Raw genomic sequence first — 16,488 nt, 5'->3', positions numbered from 1 at the left:
AATACTCTGTTGTGCAGATGCTTACGTTTCTCACTGTGGTCCATGTTCTGTTATAGGACACGGGAAGAACAGAAGGCAGAGCATGCTTTTTTAAAGTGGGCAGTTCAGAGTCAAGCCCCAACCTATCCTTTCAATCAAGGACTCGGATCTGAAGGCAGTGCTCTCTTTTGGTGGACTTGGAATCGCAGTTTGTCTACACTGTCCTCTTCACAGTGGAGTCTTTTTATTTCCAACCTGCAGATTATGTTTTTATATTTGTTGTCACAGTGTGACAATTTTTTGTACAGTTGGTTTTAAGGTCTCCTCTGCCACTAGAGCCAGTAGGTTACAGCCGTTGATGTAACTGTAGCTGCAATTTTTGTGCAGGACTGAGAAACACAGTGCATTATTTATTGCGGAATCATTGCTGCTAAATAACTACTGTCTGTATAGTTAACACAACAGTTCCATGCCTGAAGAAGTTGCAGTGGCTTTATAATATGTGAATGCATCTGTTTCTCTTCATAAAATGTTCTACTGCTGCGGGGTTTTTTTGTATTTCGTAAACTGCAGTGTTTCCTGGAATGTAAGCATAGCTTTGCTTGGCTATAGGTGAACCATCTTTAATGCTCTGAGTTCATGGCACTTAATTCCTTATTTAACATTGAAAGTATGTGTTGAAATAGTTGAAAAATTATAATGCATATTATGTTTTTGAAAAGCACATGGTGTGAAAGTTGATTCAAACAAGTGAAAAGTAACTATTATTTGCTCTCAGATCCTATATTAGTTATTGATGAATTAGAGCATGGAGACTGGATGATACATCTTGTCAGGCTTACTCCAGCATAAGGTATTTGCACGTTGTTGTGCATATTGGGCCTGGCAGAAGCAATGACTTGCAGAAACAATGACTGTTTTTTACCTTGTTTTTAACTTAGGAATACAAATAGTAGAGGAAAAAAAGAAGAAAAAAAAAAAAAAGAAAAAAAAAAAAGATTCATACACGTTGGACCCTGACTTACTTTTGGAATTTTGGATCTTTTCATTACAGAGGAACGGGACGACTAATTACAAGAATATGGGAATAATGTGGTGTTTTCCCACCTCGTTTCTCTCCCATTTGTGCATTATTCACTTGAAATCAACTGGAAAGATGCAAGTTTGTACTTGATAAGAACTCACTATGCTAGAAAGCTTTTAAAATGGGAACTTAGAGAGTTTTTCAGATCTTAGGTGTTATCTGTTTACCAGAGATAGTAAACATGTTACTACTACGCTTATGCATCTCAGTGAGTATCATAAGTACACCCTTGGTGATGGTTACAGTATTTTTAAGCATTTGTGTTCACCTTTATGAACCTATTTGTTTAGTGCATCTTAAAGAGACTGTAAATCTTTATTGGTATATTTTGAAATGGTCATGTAAATCTTTGGCTGGTATATCATGAAAATAGTCATAGGTAACTTAATTTTTTCCTGACATTCACTGTAAAACATTCAGGGGTCCTACCATTTCTGTTCAGGAAATCTTGTAGTTTATTGCTATTTAACAGTATTAAGTGAATTTTTGTATATTTCCTTTTAACTTTATTTGTGAATAGTGATCGTGGCATGTTTGGGGGTGTTTTATTAATATTTCATCGATACTGGTAAATTTGACTTGGGATTTATTATTATTATTTTTTTTTTAATTTTCTGAAAGAGAGGAATTTGCGTGTAATGGTGACTGTTGGACCACTACTGCTTTTCAGCATTTGTAAACCGGTTTTACGTTCAATCTTGTAGACCTAACAAACTGCTGTTATTTCTAACTGACCGACCTGTATTAATATTGTACTTTTGAAAGTATAAATATTATGTGGAATTCTTTGGTTTTGTTTTGAAATTTATAATAACAAAGGCCCTGTGTTGTTAAAAATACAGACCAAGTGAACTTGCAGTTCCTGGGGCATTGTTGGAAACTCAGCTAGATCCGTGTGTTGTGGGAGTCAGCGGTTTAACTTGAGCTGCTTACAAAGTCTTGCAACAAAGAAGTAGTGGCAGTGAAGGTGGCATGACTCACCTGCAACTGAGGCTGTTCAGGATCGTGCCGTAATCACGGTCCATAGTCTAATTACTAGCAGTCAAGTCCTGCACGTCACCTGGGTTTGTAAGTCTTGCCTAGTTCTAGGGAGGTGATATGTGTCTGGGATACATGGATTGGTCTCGCTGATACCAGCGGGAGCGTGGTGTGTGTGTGTGTGTCAGAGGCAGGTTTGGCACCAATGAGAAACCTTTGTCCTGAAATAGTTGTTAATATATTTTTTATAGTTGATACGGATCTGATCTAGATTTTATACTGATTAACTTTGTAGGAGATACGTTGTAGATGTGATGGTGTTGAAGGAAGAAGTATGCGAAAAACATCTTTTTTTTTTATTCTACAGAAGTAGTGATGATATAGAGTAAATGTTCATTGTGAATAAATGTGGGTTTAGCATTTCTAGAACACAATATTTTCTAGGTCATAAAAGAACAACGATAATGTGATGCTAATGAGTAAAGGACTTAAAGGTTTAACTGGTAAAATGAAGTGCATTAATGAATTTGGATGGGGATCAGCTGTGGCTCCCAGAAGGAGGTGTCCATTTTAAGTAGGCAGTCGGGTTTGTTGTTACAGGTGAAAAGATATTCCATATAATTAAAGCATTCTGCATACATAGAGATTTTTCAAAGGATCTACGAGTGGATTGGTTTGCTTCATTGGGAGGTAGTTTTAAAGAATGCAACTTGGCATCTGGTCAAGCCAGTTTTGTTGGAGTCCTTTTTATTTGGTCCATAAGTCCTGTATCAGCAGAGACAGTTGTGTGGCAGATGCCTGTTCAGGGCAATAGTGAGCGAGTCTGAAGTCACTGGGCACTTCTCTGACATTGCTTTGGTGTAATTCAACATTCTGTCACCTGGCTGGCAGCATCAGGCACTACAGGCTTGGTTCCACTGCCACTGGGAACAACTGGGAACAGTCATTTGGGGAGAACCTCAGCCACAACGAAAACCAGGCAGATGCTCTGTAAAAGTAGCTGACTGTCAAGATTTGGTGTGACGTTCTCTGTCTGAAGATGGGCGGTCAGTTAAGGAGAAATGGCCTGCAGGTTGTCTCTGATCTAAAGTAATCATCTGTAGAAGATACCTGTTGTATCCCATCTACCCGGAGGTAGAAAGGGTGAGGTGTGTGTGTAGGGGTGTGCAGGAAGATGGTGGCTTTGGAGACCAGAAAGAAGCAGGTGGTAGGAGGTTGTGTGCTCATGGCAGGCGAGGGCTGAAGGGGAGAGAGAAGGGGTGGGTGGAGGATGGGGATTTACAGGCTGGGAAAGAGTGAGGGATGGAAGGGAACAACCCAGCTGCACGGCAATGCTCTAGTGAAACATGCATCTCAGCACAGCTGTGTTATTTTTGTGCTGCTTTACCACAGCATTAAGTAGCCAGAGTGTATCCCTGAATTGGGCAATAAAAGTTAAAATAAACAACTACTAAAGAATCGGCGTACTTTGTATCTGCAAATCATTTGAAAAGCTGCAAGGTAGCGTTCTTGGGGCTGCTTGCTTGTTTGCATGAGTTTTTCGATTCATTAAAAGCACGTTGTTTCTGTTTTGCAATGTTAAGATGGAATTAAGGTTAAGAACAACACATTCAGTTATTCAGGACAGAATATATGAAAGGCATGTTGTAAATATCCACAAGCTAAGTATTACAGAGCCAGGAAATACCCAGAATGCAAGTCAGACTTGAAAGAAATCCAAACAAATTAGGGTATGGAAATGCAGAGCTGCAGCCTATGGCAACACTGAGAAAAATCACACCTTAGTTGGACAGCATGTCCCAGATGTGTTCGTTTTGTCTGGTGACTAAAAGGCAGGGATTAAATCATTTTTGTGCCTTGTTCGTGCATTTCAGTACCTTGGGTTTTTTTCCCACTTTTGTGATGTTTGGATCTTTGTGAAACAAATGTGGGATCTTTATGAATTTAACTCTGGGCTTCCTTTCTGCTCTTTTTTCCACCCCCATTCTGCAGACTGGACTGGTAGAGATCTACTGCTGCTCCGTAGCCCCAATGGGTCAGCACTCGTATCTCACCAGCAACTAATTTAAAAGCTTGGCATGAGAACAAGCACAGACTGTAAAACAGAATGGAAACCCTGTATGGGTGTTCAGCTCATTAGCTGAGGTTTGATTTTGGAAAGTATGACAGATTAGGTAGATACCTGGCCTTGCCTGTGCAGTTTAGTTGCGGAGACCAATCTCTCGTCGTAGGCTGCGGTGGAAGTTTTAGTTGGCAGGACTGGGATTAGAGTTCCAGATTTTTGTAATCTGTGTTTTTCACTGGCCTGTACTGCCTTTCTCTCCTTAACCAGGAAGATTTGATGTCAGTGGAAAAGTGCACACATACATTTTTCCATTACTTTCACGTGCTCTCTGAAATGCCGTAACTCATTTAAGTCCTGTGATTTGTGAGCCAGCTTAAGATGTGAATACGCACACGTGCACAGACTTAGTGATGTAAATAACTGCTCCATTTCTTGTCCTGGCTGCATCCTCCAAAATCAGTTAAGCAGCAGGCCTGCCGAAGCAGATTGCTTTTATGGACCTCTTAATGAAATGCAAGTCTTGCTTGGCTCTCATGCCATACCTCAAAACAAATTATCCCCCAGAGAGCTATAAGCTCCTTCGTTGTTGCAGTGGGATCTTCTTGCTGACAGAGATGCTGTGGCTTGCAAACCTGGAAGGATGCACTTCTCTGTTCCCTTTCCAACATGCTCTTACAGAACACCTCCCTCCAGGCCCCACATAGCAGTGCCAGCACTGCTCACTCCTCCTCAAGCTCATCTTTTCAAAGACTTAATTTTTTTTTCTCCATTTTTCCATGTCCTTAATCCGCAAAAGGAGGGATCTGGCCTGGAGCTAGATTAGGAATAATGAAGGTTGCATTTATCCCTATGCACTTACTGCAGAGTGAACGCAAAGTGAACCGATGGGAATCTCTCCAGGGAAGAAGTTGCAGTCATACCTCCTGGAGACCTCTCCTGTAAGAAGCTGTTCACAGATACCCCGCTGGGCAGGCTGTGGCACTGCTTGCTCCAGAGCTGCTGCCTCGGGTTCAGTCTCCTTTTCTCATTTAAATAAATTTATGTTTCTCCTCGCTAATGCTGTCAATCTCTTTGCCCTCAAGAAATAGGTTTGTGCTCCGTCTGTGTAGGCCGAGCACTTACGTATTAGTTGGAAAGAGCAGCTACAGTTAAACTAAAAGAGGCAAAAAGGGATTTCCAAAGTTGTAGCTTTGTAGAGGCATGCTTACATCTGAAGGACCTGTGTTTATCCTAAAGGATGTGCAGACAACTTCAAGATCAGAAGGGATCAGCGATGCCTTTACACACAAAGACATCTGCACTTACTGCACGTGTTCTAAATTTATTTGGTGGCCACAATGGCTTTGGAAGATGCTTCGTACAGTCACAAGATCACACAGCCTCTCAGTGCAGGAACTCAGCCTGTTAAATCCCCCTGCTTGTTCTGAGGGCTGTCTCACCTTTAAACATTTATCTCCCTGGAAACAACCAACTTGGCAAGCACCTGCCTGGTGGAACAGTTGTTCTTTGTTGATGTAGTGGACTCATTTCCAATCTTTCTGTAGTTTATCACCCATCACTGTTTTCCCTGCCTTGGAAGTACTCCTTGGAAGACCTGGACGCATCCCCCAGTGCCACAGAAGCGTGGGCTGAGAGTAGGGCTGGTGCTGTGTGTAGTTTCATTTCATGCTGAGCTTTTTTGAAAGAGTGATTTTGCCTGGTTAACAGTAAAACCTTGGAAGTAACAAAGCAATGAGAACCTGGTGCTTTGTCTTTCAACAATCTCTTCTGTTACCCTACTTTCTCCTCTCATTTTTAATGTTTCTTTTTCTCAGTGTGGTATTCAAATATTTATTGATTCAAAGACTACATTTTCATGAATACCTGAGCAATGAGAAGAGCTTCATCTTTATGCCTTGTTCACCCATTAACTGCACTGGTGTACATGAGGTGAGAGTGCTAAAGTGGGCATTTCTGCTTTTCTAAAACTGAGTAAAAAGCTGGCTCTGAAGTGTGAGCAGCTGCTTCCACGTTACTTTCAGTTACTGCAAAATATTCCACCTAACTGGAGGAAGAAGGCTGCTGTTAAAACAGGAATGTCCGCTCTGCAAGCCCTAGTGATGTAATCTGCACTAGACCAGCCAGCCCCATTAGTTATATGCTGCCTTCAAACCTGCACTAGTTTTAGTTAGTATAAAATCACCCTGCACACATTCATGCTGCATCTTCTGGTTTTGGCTACATGGGATGGTTGCTCTCAAAGCTCTTACAACGCTGAATCAAGCAAATGACAGCCCCATTGTTTTGTTCATTTTCCTTACCTCTTGCATCTAATTGCCCTGCTTATCAGCACTGGTGTTGCATATAGATGCAGAGGTTCTTGATTCAGGTAATTATTTTGAGTGAAACTGAGGAGCCCCAGGAAAATTCCTGCTTACTCTTGACCAAATTCCTCTACCCCAAAAACAGCTTTTCAACATCAGAGCTGCAGTAATAAAATGTTTATTTAGCACCTTTCAGTTTGAAGGATCCAAAAGCACTTTACAATTAACTACACACATCGTCAATGAAATGCATCCGAGCAGAGAATCAGCAGACAACTCGCTGCATAGGTTTCAAAATGCACAGACTTGCGACCAGCTGCTTGGCCAGGAAATAAGGCAGAGGCTCTACTGACTTGGAGCAAACATGATTCTCTTTTTTGTTTGGTTTTTGGGAGGTCTCATCTGAAAGACCTAAGTAGCAAAACAGCATTCAACCCAATTTAGCCACCTCAGAAAACAAACGGGATGATTTGCATGAACCCTGCCAAGATTAGTATCTGCGGTGCCAGGGAGTCTGGCCCCATCCTAACCTGGCATTTAGATGACTCAGCCATCACCTCAAGGCAGAGGACATACCTACTAAGTTCAAGTTGCAAGCGTATGGTAACACAGGGCTGCTTTTTTCATCCAGAATCGAGATGTTTCTACATAAACATGCCAGATGTGCACGGCACAGTGCGCCTCTTGACAAGCAGCAGACATCTGCAGTCCTCTAAACTTCTCCAGCTGCGGGGGAAGGGGAAATGCGACCCTTGAGCCGTGGTAGCGAGAAGGATCCTTCCAGGGAAGTGGTAAGAAGGCACTTGGCACGTCGGAACAAAGCACCGGGGAACTGGCGGGAGTGATCCTTGCTGTGGGAGAACGGAGACTACCTGCAGGCTCTCCAGCTGTAGCGCTGACACTTCTTAAGACCTACAGACCAAACAGATTCTGAGCCACGTCTCCTTTCCGACAGAAGGATTTTCAAATGCTGGCAACGTCTCATGAGCACACGCAGCCCGGTTCTTCCCTGCTGCAACTCCACAGAAGAATCCGTGTCTAAACGTGGCTTTGTTACTCCTGAACACATCTCCTGACTGTAACGCGTTTTTTGCTTCAGCAAAGAAAAATTATAAGGCTATTTTTCATACAACTCGAAAGCACTTAATACAAAGTTACATGAATACGCTGCATCATATGGCCTATCCGTGGAGAAAATACTGACATCCTACCGTAGGGTTGCTCAATCCTAGTTTTGTCTTTCAGCTTTTCATCTTAATACTAGAAAATATATAAATCATTTACGTGACATTAGGCAAAAAGAAGGCACAGCCGGTTATAGTTTACACAAGCACAACGCGTAATAGGCAGAAAAAGGTATTAAAAAGAAGCTTCACATCCTTATTAGATACATTGTTGCAATCCATTACGGAAAAGTACTTCATCAACAACAGAAGTGTTCAACACTTGAGAGCTATGATATAAAAAAATTATAATTCATTTAATGCAAAACAGATTTATATATACTTTTATATATAAACACTGTTTTAAAACGCTAACGTAATAAAAGTAGACTATCCATGTAATGAAAAGTGCAAACCAAAGTAACAGAGGGTTTCACGATGTCCTCCTCACGACACAGGAATGAAGTAGCCCATAGGAACGGAGTGTTAAATCCACCAAATGTCCTTAACGTGTGAGGCACCATCAGGATTTCTGGGCGTTGGGTGAAAGCAGTACTGGAGAAGAGGCTCCATCCAGACTGGGGAGTGGCACTGGGATGTGACCATTTAGCAGAGTTGGAAACTGCAAGAGGCCAGAAGGGAAAAATTATTCTCTTATCTCACAATGCTCAGCCTCAAAGCACACGCCGTCCACACTTGCAGCCCACCGCGGATGTTTTCAAGAGCGCTGACTGCCGTGCAGTAGGATGGGTACCACATGCCTGCGTCAGACACCAGGAATGCAAAGCAAGGGATGAAACCCGAATCGCTTCTAAACGTACGGGGATGGGTAAACCTGTTATTGGCTGTATTTCAGATAAAAGCTGATACACAGCAGCTGTAATCACACTGGAAAAGTGAATAACATGGAGAAATGGTTGCCCTCCGTTCCGTTTCCAAAAGCCTTTCTCAGCCTACAGAACGTTAATTACAACCCATGCTTTCCATCCAATTAAAGCTGCACAGGGAGACCCTAACAAATGTGAAAGTCAGGTGCAGTTTTAGGACTGAAAAAAGCACAGCTGTGAGCACAAAACGCCGGAAAAAGGACACTCGAGTAGTTACAGTTCATCTAAGAAACAGCCCGGTCGCTATGCCAGGTCACCTAGTACTTGAAGCAGCACCTTCTGCGGCAGTCTGTGCTAACGAACACCTTCTGACCTGCTGTGCAAAGATTACTTACTCACCACCTGCCCCCGTGCCCCGGCCCATCCCTACGCCCTGCCTGCAGCCTTCCTAACACGCCCAGGCCAGCAGCAAGGTGAGGCTGCGGCACCAGGCCCCCATTGCACAACATCAACCCTGGTGTAATTAACTGCGCAACAGTGTGACTTCAAAGGGAAGTACCTTGCAGGTAGACCCGCCTATCGAGCCGATCTGTGTGGAAGGTGCATGGGCGGCAGTGAGTGGGAGCTGCTTTCACCTTATAAGCACAGAAGGAGAGCTTTCACCAGGTAATTCTATGATTCTATCCACACGGCCAGGCCCAGCTGTGCCACGAGCTCACCAGGCTTGCTCTGTTGATGAATTCTGTCCTGGTCCTCCAGTAATGCTAACACTGTAGAGCTAGAGCCAGGGCACAGCACTGCTGAGAAAGCAGCACAGGCCTGAAAGAAAACCATGTACAGAGCCTGCTCCCGCTTCCCTGTGAGTCAGCAGGCAAGGGGGTGAGGCTGGCAGTTGCAGAGCAACGCAGGCCTCTGGCTGCTGGCAGCATTTTGGCTCCTTTATCAGCAAGTAAATATTCCTTTCAACTCAGGTGAAAACCAACCAGCCCCAGGGCTCCTTGTGTTGCATCTGGAGGTGGAAGGACTGCCGCCCAACCCAATGCAGCTACCTCCTAAGAGCTCAGAGCACCCTCCAATGCTGGCGCTGGCCAACAGCATTTGGGGCCTTCACTCCCAGACTTTCCATGTGTTCTTCAGCTGCTTGGCTGGCCATGGGTTTCTTGTGCTTCCTGCCAATTAGCTGCTCAGCCTCGTTCCTCCTGTGACTCACTCAATCAGCTGTTCTGCTGCAGCTGGAGCTGCTCAGGCCATGCCTGCCATCCCTTCCTCAGCCTCAGAGCGCTGCCCCTGAGCTCTGCAGCCATTGCTGTTTGCTTCACACCTTTGATATTTATGACGTGTCCATAAAACTGAGATTTTCACAATCCCGGTATCCATGAAAGAGGACAGTGCTTCTTTTCTCCGGGTAAATACAGAGAGGTGGTGCTCGGATGGGTAAGTGACCTGCCTGCAGCCACCCAGGCAATTTGCAGACCTGGAAACGTGACCTTCAGAGTGCCCTTAAGTTACATACAACTGTATCCTGTCTCCCAGGTGAGAAAGATGAGCCAGGCCTTACACAGCAAGGTGGTGCAGAGCTGCTCTTGGTTCTCCCATGCTCTCCTGCTCTGTGCTCCCACCTCAGAGCTCCAAGGGCTCCCTTCTCCCTATCAAGGCACAGTGCTTACTCTGTTTCCTGCATGCAACATGTATGTTTCTGCTGCAGAGCAGACGCTGCCCAGGACAGTCTGGCTGTGCTGTCAGTGCTCTAAAGGTGGTGCAGGCGAACACACTTCTCTTAAAAATGCTCATCAACTCCCATGTTTCCTCAAACCATCTGAAAAGCTGCAGACCAACATGAGATGTTCCCCTGACAAGGCTTCCACATGCACTTCTAGAAGTGGAACCTGTGTGTTAGACAGACCTACCTGGAACAGAGTGTTGGGTCCCTGCAGCCTGGCAGGACTCAGAGGAGCAACGGGGCTGAGGCTGCTCCAGAAATGGATGCTGGACAGCAGCGGGCTCGGGGTCAGCAATAATCCACTTGGGGTCTGCAAGACAGAAAATGTCAATATTCTGTCACACATAGGGTGGTTTTACCTCTGCTGAGTTACATAAGGAAAGAATAAAGAAATACTAAGGAAAACCTGGGGGTGTTCATTCATACCTAGGTACAGCCACAGAGGGAGGATCTGAGGCCAAGCTGTGCTCCATTCAGATCTGCAGCTGTGTAAATGTGCCCAATGGCAGTGCTGAGCCAAAGCTTGCACACACTGATGCACACCTGATACAGGTGCTTGTACCTGTGAGCTGTGCCACAGCCAAGTGCCAGCCAGAGCAAGCTTCTGAACCTCTACACATTTACTTTATGCAAATGGAGCAGTATCACCATCAGACAAGCATCAGAGCCACCCGAGGAAACCTAAGCACAAACTGTGTAGGCTGGCCTCACGTTACATGTGGAAATTCATGTATCCTCATTTTCTGCCCTCACATCACTATACAGCTGGTGCTGGATGTGAAAAACCATCCATATGATCTAAGCACAGCAACAGTCTGAATGGGGGCAGCTCACTGCAGCGATGCTCAATGAAGGGACAGCACCTGAGCCCATTTCCAGCCTGTTACAGCTGTCATGCCAAGGGTTTACAGTTAGATGAACACAGCTGCTGTACAGTTTTTATTTAATTCCTTATGACACAGGATGCTTCTTATCCACACTAGAAAGAGACAGTTAAAGCCACACTGCTGCATAACCCAACATTAAAATAAACGGACCCTGGGCTACCCTGTGAGGTGCCATCTGCCTCTTCTGAGAGGGGACAACCTGCCAAAAAAGACATGTAATGGCATTCAGTTGGATGATGGCCATCAGTGCCATAGCGAGGCATCCTACTGAAAGGGGTCACACATGTACAGTCAAACATGTCCAGCCTGCTGTGTTTATATTTTGTTGCCCTCTTAATACACATATATATTAAAGAAAAATAAATAAAGAAGAGATTTTGTTACTTATGCATTTTAAGTACATTGTGTATTTTGTACGTGGCCCAAGAAAGTTCCTCTTCACTCAGTCTGACCCAAGCAAGCCAAAAGGTTGGACATCTGTAATTCCCTTCTATGACTTGCAGGGCAGGAAGGACTCTGGGTTCCCAGATGAATGAGAAAATGAAGTGTTCAAAGAAATGATTACAAAATGAGGAGAGAAATCGCTCTTTATCCTGAGTTCTGTGGCAGCAGTAGATTAAAGCAAGCCTGTAATAACTCACGCTGTCATTCTGTCTAGCTGGCATCTGATAGGATTTGTCAAATTTGCTGCCTACAAGCAAAACACTTACTGTGGTTATAGCACAGAGAGAGGCTGTGTGAGCCTGCCAATGCGCCTCAGCTTTGGTTTGCCACACTCCCGTTCTTCCTGCCACTCATCACATCACTCAGAGGCTTTACATTGCACAGAATGACAGATAGCGGCCCACAGATTCCTCTTTCCTTGTGGCACAGCCCTGTATCTCAGAGGCCTGCAAGCGTGCCCAAGCTGCAGTGGCTTTGCACAAACCAGGACTTTTTAGTCTAATTTTGCAGTGACAGAACAGAACAAAACTCACTGATGAACACATTGGATCATTTTCTGTTATGTGATTTTTTTTCTCTGAATTAACAGATTTTTTTTCCACACACTTGCTTGAAAATCAGATCTACACATTGACATTGCCACAGAAACGTGATTAACTGACAGTGATTTTATAGAGAACAGAGGAACCTACCAGTTATTCAGGTCTGTACTGAAAGGGAGCTCCGGCAAGTACTTTCTGGACCTGTAAAACTTTGCAAATCAAAGCTGGCTTAAAAGCCTGTCCTGGACACCAATCAGTCATAGAATCTTTTGAGTTAGAAGGGACCTTTAAGGGCCATCTGGTCCTTCTGCCCTGCAGTGAGCAGGGACACCTACAGCTGATGAGGGTGCTCAGAGCCCCTTCAGCCTGACCTTAGATGTCTTCAAGGATGGGACATCCACCAGATTTGTTACTTACTCCCTATCTGAATCCTAACATCACAATTTGAAGGGCTACAACACCTAGCACAGCGCTTCAATCAAGCACTTCACAGTACCTACGCTCAGTTTCCAATCTACAAGAACCCTGTCCTCCCTGTCATTCTCCCTACAACCCCTGCAAGGAACCCTCTCTCCTCACACCACTCCTCCACTGGCTGACAACATGCCCCCAGCACTAACACCATTGGCCAAACTGAAGGAGAACTGCCTATGGAAAGAGTACACGAGGCTGGCTGGCCTTACCTGTGCAGTGAAGAAAGCTGGAGTCAGTGATCCCGAAGGAAGAGCAGGACTGTTGAGGGCAATGGAACCAATATCGGTGCTGGAAAGAACCATAGGTGGGGCTGAGATTTCCAAGCCTTTGGGTTTCTTAGCCTTTGGGGGAAGAGAGGGTGACTTCGCCTTGGAGCCCGAGGAGAGGTTCAGCGGCTCGAGGGAATCTGAGTCGTGGCAACTGGACTCAAAGAAGAGGCTCCTGTGCTCTGAGGGGAGGGGAGAAGTGGGAGACAGCGACGGTGACCTGGAAGAGGATGATGATGGAGATGAGATGCTGGCACTGTTGGGTAGCATTAAGGAAGAGATTTTGGCTGATACGGGTGAGCTGAGAAAAGCAGAGGCAGCTGCTGTTTCAGAGGTGGAAGGCAACGACACCATGGGCCTCATCACTTGTTTGTCTGTTTTGTTTGTCACAAATCTTATAACAGTCCGCACTTCCTCGACCGGCGTGTTTCCTTCCGACTTCTCCTCCAGTTTTTCTGTTTTGATTGGCTTGTAAGCATCTGGCTGGTTCTGCAGAGAGTTGATGGTGAAGGAGGAGTACAGGCCAGAGTGGATGTACTCGTTGCGGCTCGTGCTTTTCAGTGCCGACAAGCTGTGCTTGTGCACGTCCCTGCTCTCGGCGGCCATCTTACAGTCGCTGTCCTGCAGCAAAAGGCTCTCTCTGCTGATTTCCACGGCGTGTGGATCCATCTTTAAAATCTCAGGGAAGGACACAAACTTGTACACAAATTTCTGTCCAATCACCTTCTTGATGATGTTCTGCAAATACAAAAGCAGATGCTAGGAAAATCGGTATCATGGAGGCACTAAATACAGCAAACACAAAGCGCAGAGGAGCACTATGGCGTCCTCCGGCCGCTCAGGGCTCTTCAGAGAAACAAAGGGAACTATTTCCTGAGATTTCAAGTGATCTCACATTTCCTGAAGCCCCTGCTAGAGGGTTTGTCTAAAAGACTCTTAAAAACACTCCCCAAGCAGTGACCCTGTTGTGGGGCACACGCCTGCTGCCTCTCTTGCTTGCACTCTACAAACAGACCTGCCTTACTGTACACAGGGGAATGTGAATATTTACATACTACATCTTTTTTCTTGCCACAAAAGCAGGGTTGATCTGGAGAGAGGAGCATGTACTTCTGTCTTGGGTCATAGAATCGCCAAGGTTGGAAAAGACCTCCAAGACCACCCAGTCCACCTACCACCAATATTTCCCCACTACCGTGACCCTCAGTACCACCATCTAAACATTCCTTGGCTGGCACTTCCTTCGGGCACCTTCTTGAATAAAAAATGAATCTCAGGAAGAGATTTGCTCCACAGGTCAGAGCTGCCGCACAAACAGAGAAAGCTTCTTCTCAAGTTTGCAAGCATGGTGTGGGAGGAGAACCAACTTTGGCAAGCTCAGGCTGGAAGCACAGAGCTGCTCTCTCCCAAGCCGAGCTGAACGCATGTCTGCCCACCTGGCTGATCCCTCAGTGCCTATTTTTGCAGTCCTAAAGTTCAGGACATATATTTAGCCCATGGAATATGTCTGCATGAGCTTTAACTCCCATGACTTTGGCCCTGGCCTAGATTTTTCTGTTAATTAGGTGAAACATTAGATGGACGCACTTTTTCTGTACTGTTTCATTTACGAACACAGTACTTTATTTTCCACCAAAAAACACAGCACCAATTCTCATATGAGAAGAAACTTCCCAATTTTGGTTTGTCTCTTAATATATTTTAACTTAAAATAATCCCTCCTCTTAAGCGTTATTATTCCATCAAGCACCAGCGCAACTTGTAGATAAATGCAGGCTTGAAACAGGGAACCACTGCTATAAAAGGCAGCCAAACAAGTTGAAGAGTTTATATATCCTCCAACATTATTAAACATATTTTCAGAAGGTCTCTCAGTGCAGCTTCACTGTCTCCATACGCCTGCAACGAGCCCACTTAATGATGGCTGCAGATGAAAGGGATTCAAGTGCAGACCCCTCGAGCGCTTTGCAGGCTTCTCTCAAATGAAGAGCCCAAGGAAATCTCCATCAGCGTTTAAGAGAAAATAAGGACACAAATTAATTAACTGCCTCTCAAATGACGCTGTCACTTCAAACATTTTTTGAGGAACGATTGAAGTGAAGGTTAAGAAGCAGCTTATTTTTACATCACTTTGGTGATCTGTCAGAATTATTCTGAGCTGCAGAAGATGGTTCCAACCAGGGAAGACAGTGATGGGCACTATGACAAGGAGGGCTTTCCACCCTCAGTTTCAAAGAGCAAAAAAGGTTTCCTGATGCTGACCACTTCTGCAGGCAGACTAGGCCTCTTGGTGGCAGGCCAGTGGGTGTATGTGCTCCTCCAGCCCCTCTGTGCTGTTGGTTGGATTTTCTAGGTATGCCACCTGGCATCACACTGCACTCTGAAGGCTCTGATGCCAGCTGGGTGCTGCTGCCTGACAGCTGCACTGCCCCAGCAGTGTGTTGGGGAGCTCAGGCATATCCGCAGCACAGTGCTTCAAGCACTCAGCCCATAGTACTTCAAAGACCAGTTCAGAGCAGGTGGATCACACTTCATGCCCTCGTGCTTATTATACTGCATGTACAGTGGGATTCCCTTTCCCTCACAAACATTAATTATCTGCCACTGTTTTTTGTGAGTTTCTTTTCTCCTCCACCAATTATCAGTGCCATATCCTTCACTCTCATCTTTCAGTAAGGATAGCACCAACTAACTACTTTCATGCCATTTCAAACTCTGACTTCACTTCCACCCACCACTCTCAAAAGAAGCTCCTTTCAGTTCTCCAAAAATCTATTTTCTAATGCTCCTTCAAATATTTCCTCTTCCCTTCTCACCTGCACCACCACGAAACATAGAGCTGGTATCTACAGCTACAGTTCCACTGCAGTCCTCTATCTATCCATGAATAAAACTCAAGACTTCAACAAAAGCAGATGAATCATTTCTGCTCTCAGCTCATATCCCCAAGTTTTGGAAGCAGACCAAGCAATGGACCTTTGTCCAGGAGAATCATTCCATACTGCCACATATACTTGGGCATTAAATACCAGAACCAGTAACCAGGCTATGGGGTCTGATGCGTTCTTACAGGCAGGGAGGGAGGGCTGAGGGCACCTCAGAAACCTTCAAGTACCTGAGAAGTGCTCTCCCATCTGCTCCATCACACACAAACAAGAACCCGTGTTACTTATGTACTACACATTGTGCTGCCATCTATATCTAATAAAACAGAAGCAACTGGGCAACTTCAACAATAAGGGAAGTACAAATCCTACTTGAAAAGGGATTTTGTTTCCACACACCAAGAAAAAGTGCTCTGCATGGGAACAGAAGTGAAGGGCTTCTTTGCCTGAAAGCATTACAAGAGCATTTTGATTGGCAGAATATAAGATGGACAAGCTGCTCAGGCTGTAGGTTGTGCAGGATTCCCTCCCTTAGTGCCATCTGTGCATCGCTCTGTTAAGGCAACACAGGAAATGCATGAAATAATAAGAATGAAGGGAAATTTGGGTAACAAATGAAGCAGGAAATGGAAAGTCTTCAGATTATCTGCAAACCTTTAGCAACCAGAATCACAGCAGCAAATTACAACTGAGACAAGCCACACCATACATTTCCTGGGGTGCTTTATATGTGAATTTAACATAAACTTAGCCATCAGCCTCAACAGCACATCGTGTCTGCTTCAAAGCCAAGCTAAGGAACTTGCCCTAATTGTGTTATTTTTCTCCAGCACTGGAATTAATTTACTTTTAACTTCAGATGAATCAGATG

The 16,488-nt window shown here is 44.7% G+C and overlaps 2 protein-coding genes across 4 annotated transcripts in view; one reads left to right on the top strand and one right to left on the bottom strand.

Moving 5' to 3' along the window:
- CDK17 (cyclin dependent kinase 17) overlaps positions 1 to 1,902 on the top strand; it is an 82,324-nt gene extending 80,422 nt beyond the window's left edge. For all 3 annotated transcript variants that reach the window (XM_015858675.2, XM_015858651.2, XM_015858669.2), the window contains one exon: positions 57 to 1,902. In XM_015858675.2, coding sequence (XP_015714161.1) covers positions 57 to 94 — 38 coding nt within the window. In that variant the 3' untranslated portion in view covers positions 95 to 1,902. The remainder of the gene's footprint in view (positions 1 to 56) is intronic.
- A 4,669-nt stretch (positions 1,903 to 6,571) lies between these two features.
- Positions 6,572 to 16,488, bottom strand: part of ELK3 (ETS transcription factor ELK3) — a 29,140-nt gene continuing 19,223 nt past the window's right edge. The window contains exons 3-5 of the mRNA XM_015858690.2: positions 12,676 to 13,470; positions 10,307 to 10,429; positions 6,572 to 8,194 (exon numbers count right to left, since the gene is read on the bottom strand). Coding sequence (XP_015714176.1) covers positions 8,096 to 8,194; positions 10,307 to 10,429; positions 12,676 to 13,470 — 1,017 coding nt within the window. The 3' untranslated portion in view covers positions 6,572 to 8,095. The remainder of the gene's footprint in view (positions 8,195 to 10,306; positions 10,430 to 12,675; positions 13,471 to 16,488) is intronic.

Source organism: Coturnix japonica, chromosome 1 (genome assembly GCF_001577835.2).
Source record: "Coturnix japonica isolate 7356 chromosome 1, Coturnix japonica 2.1, whole genome shotgun sequence".
In the NCBI taxonomy this organism is placed as follows: Eukaryota; Metazoa; Chordata; class Aves; order Galliformes; family Phasianidae; genus Coturnix; species Coturnix japonica.
Note: the sequence above shows the minus strand (reverse complement) of the source record. Positions and strands in the feature narration are given on the sequence as shown.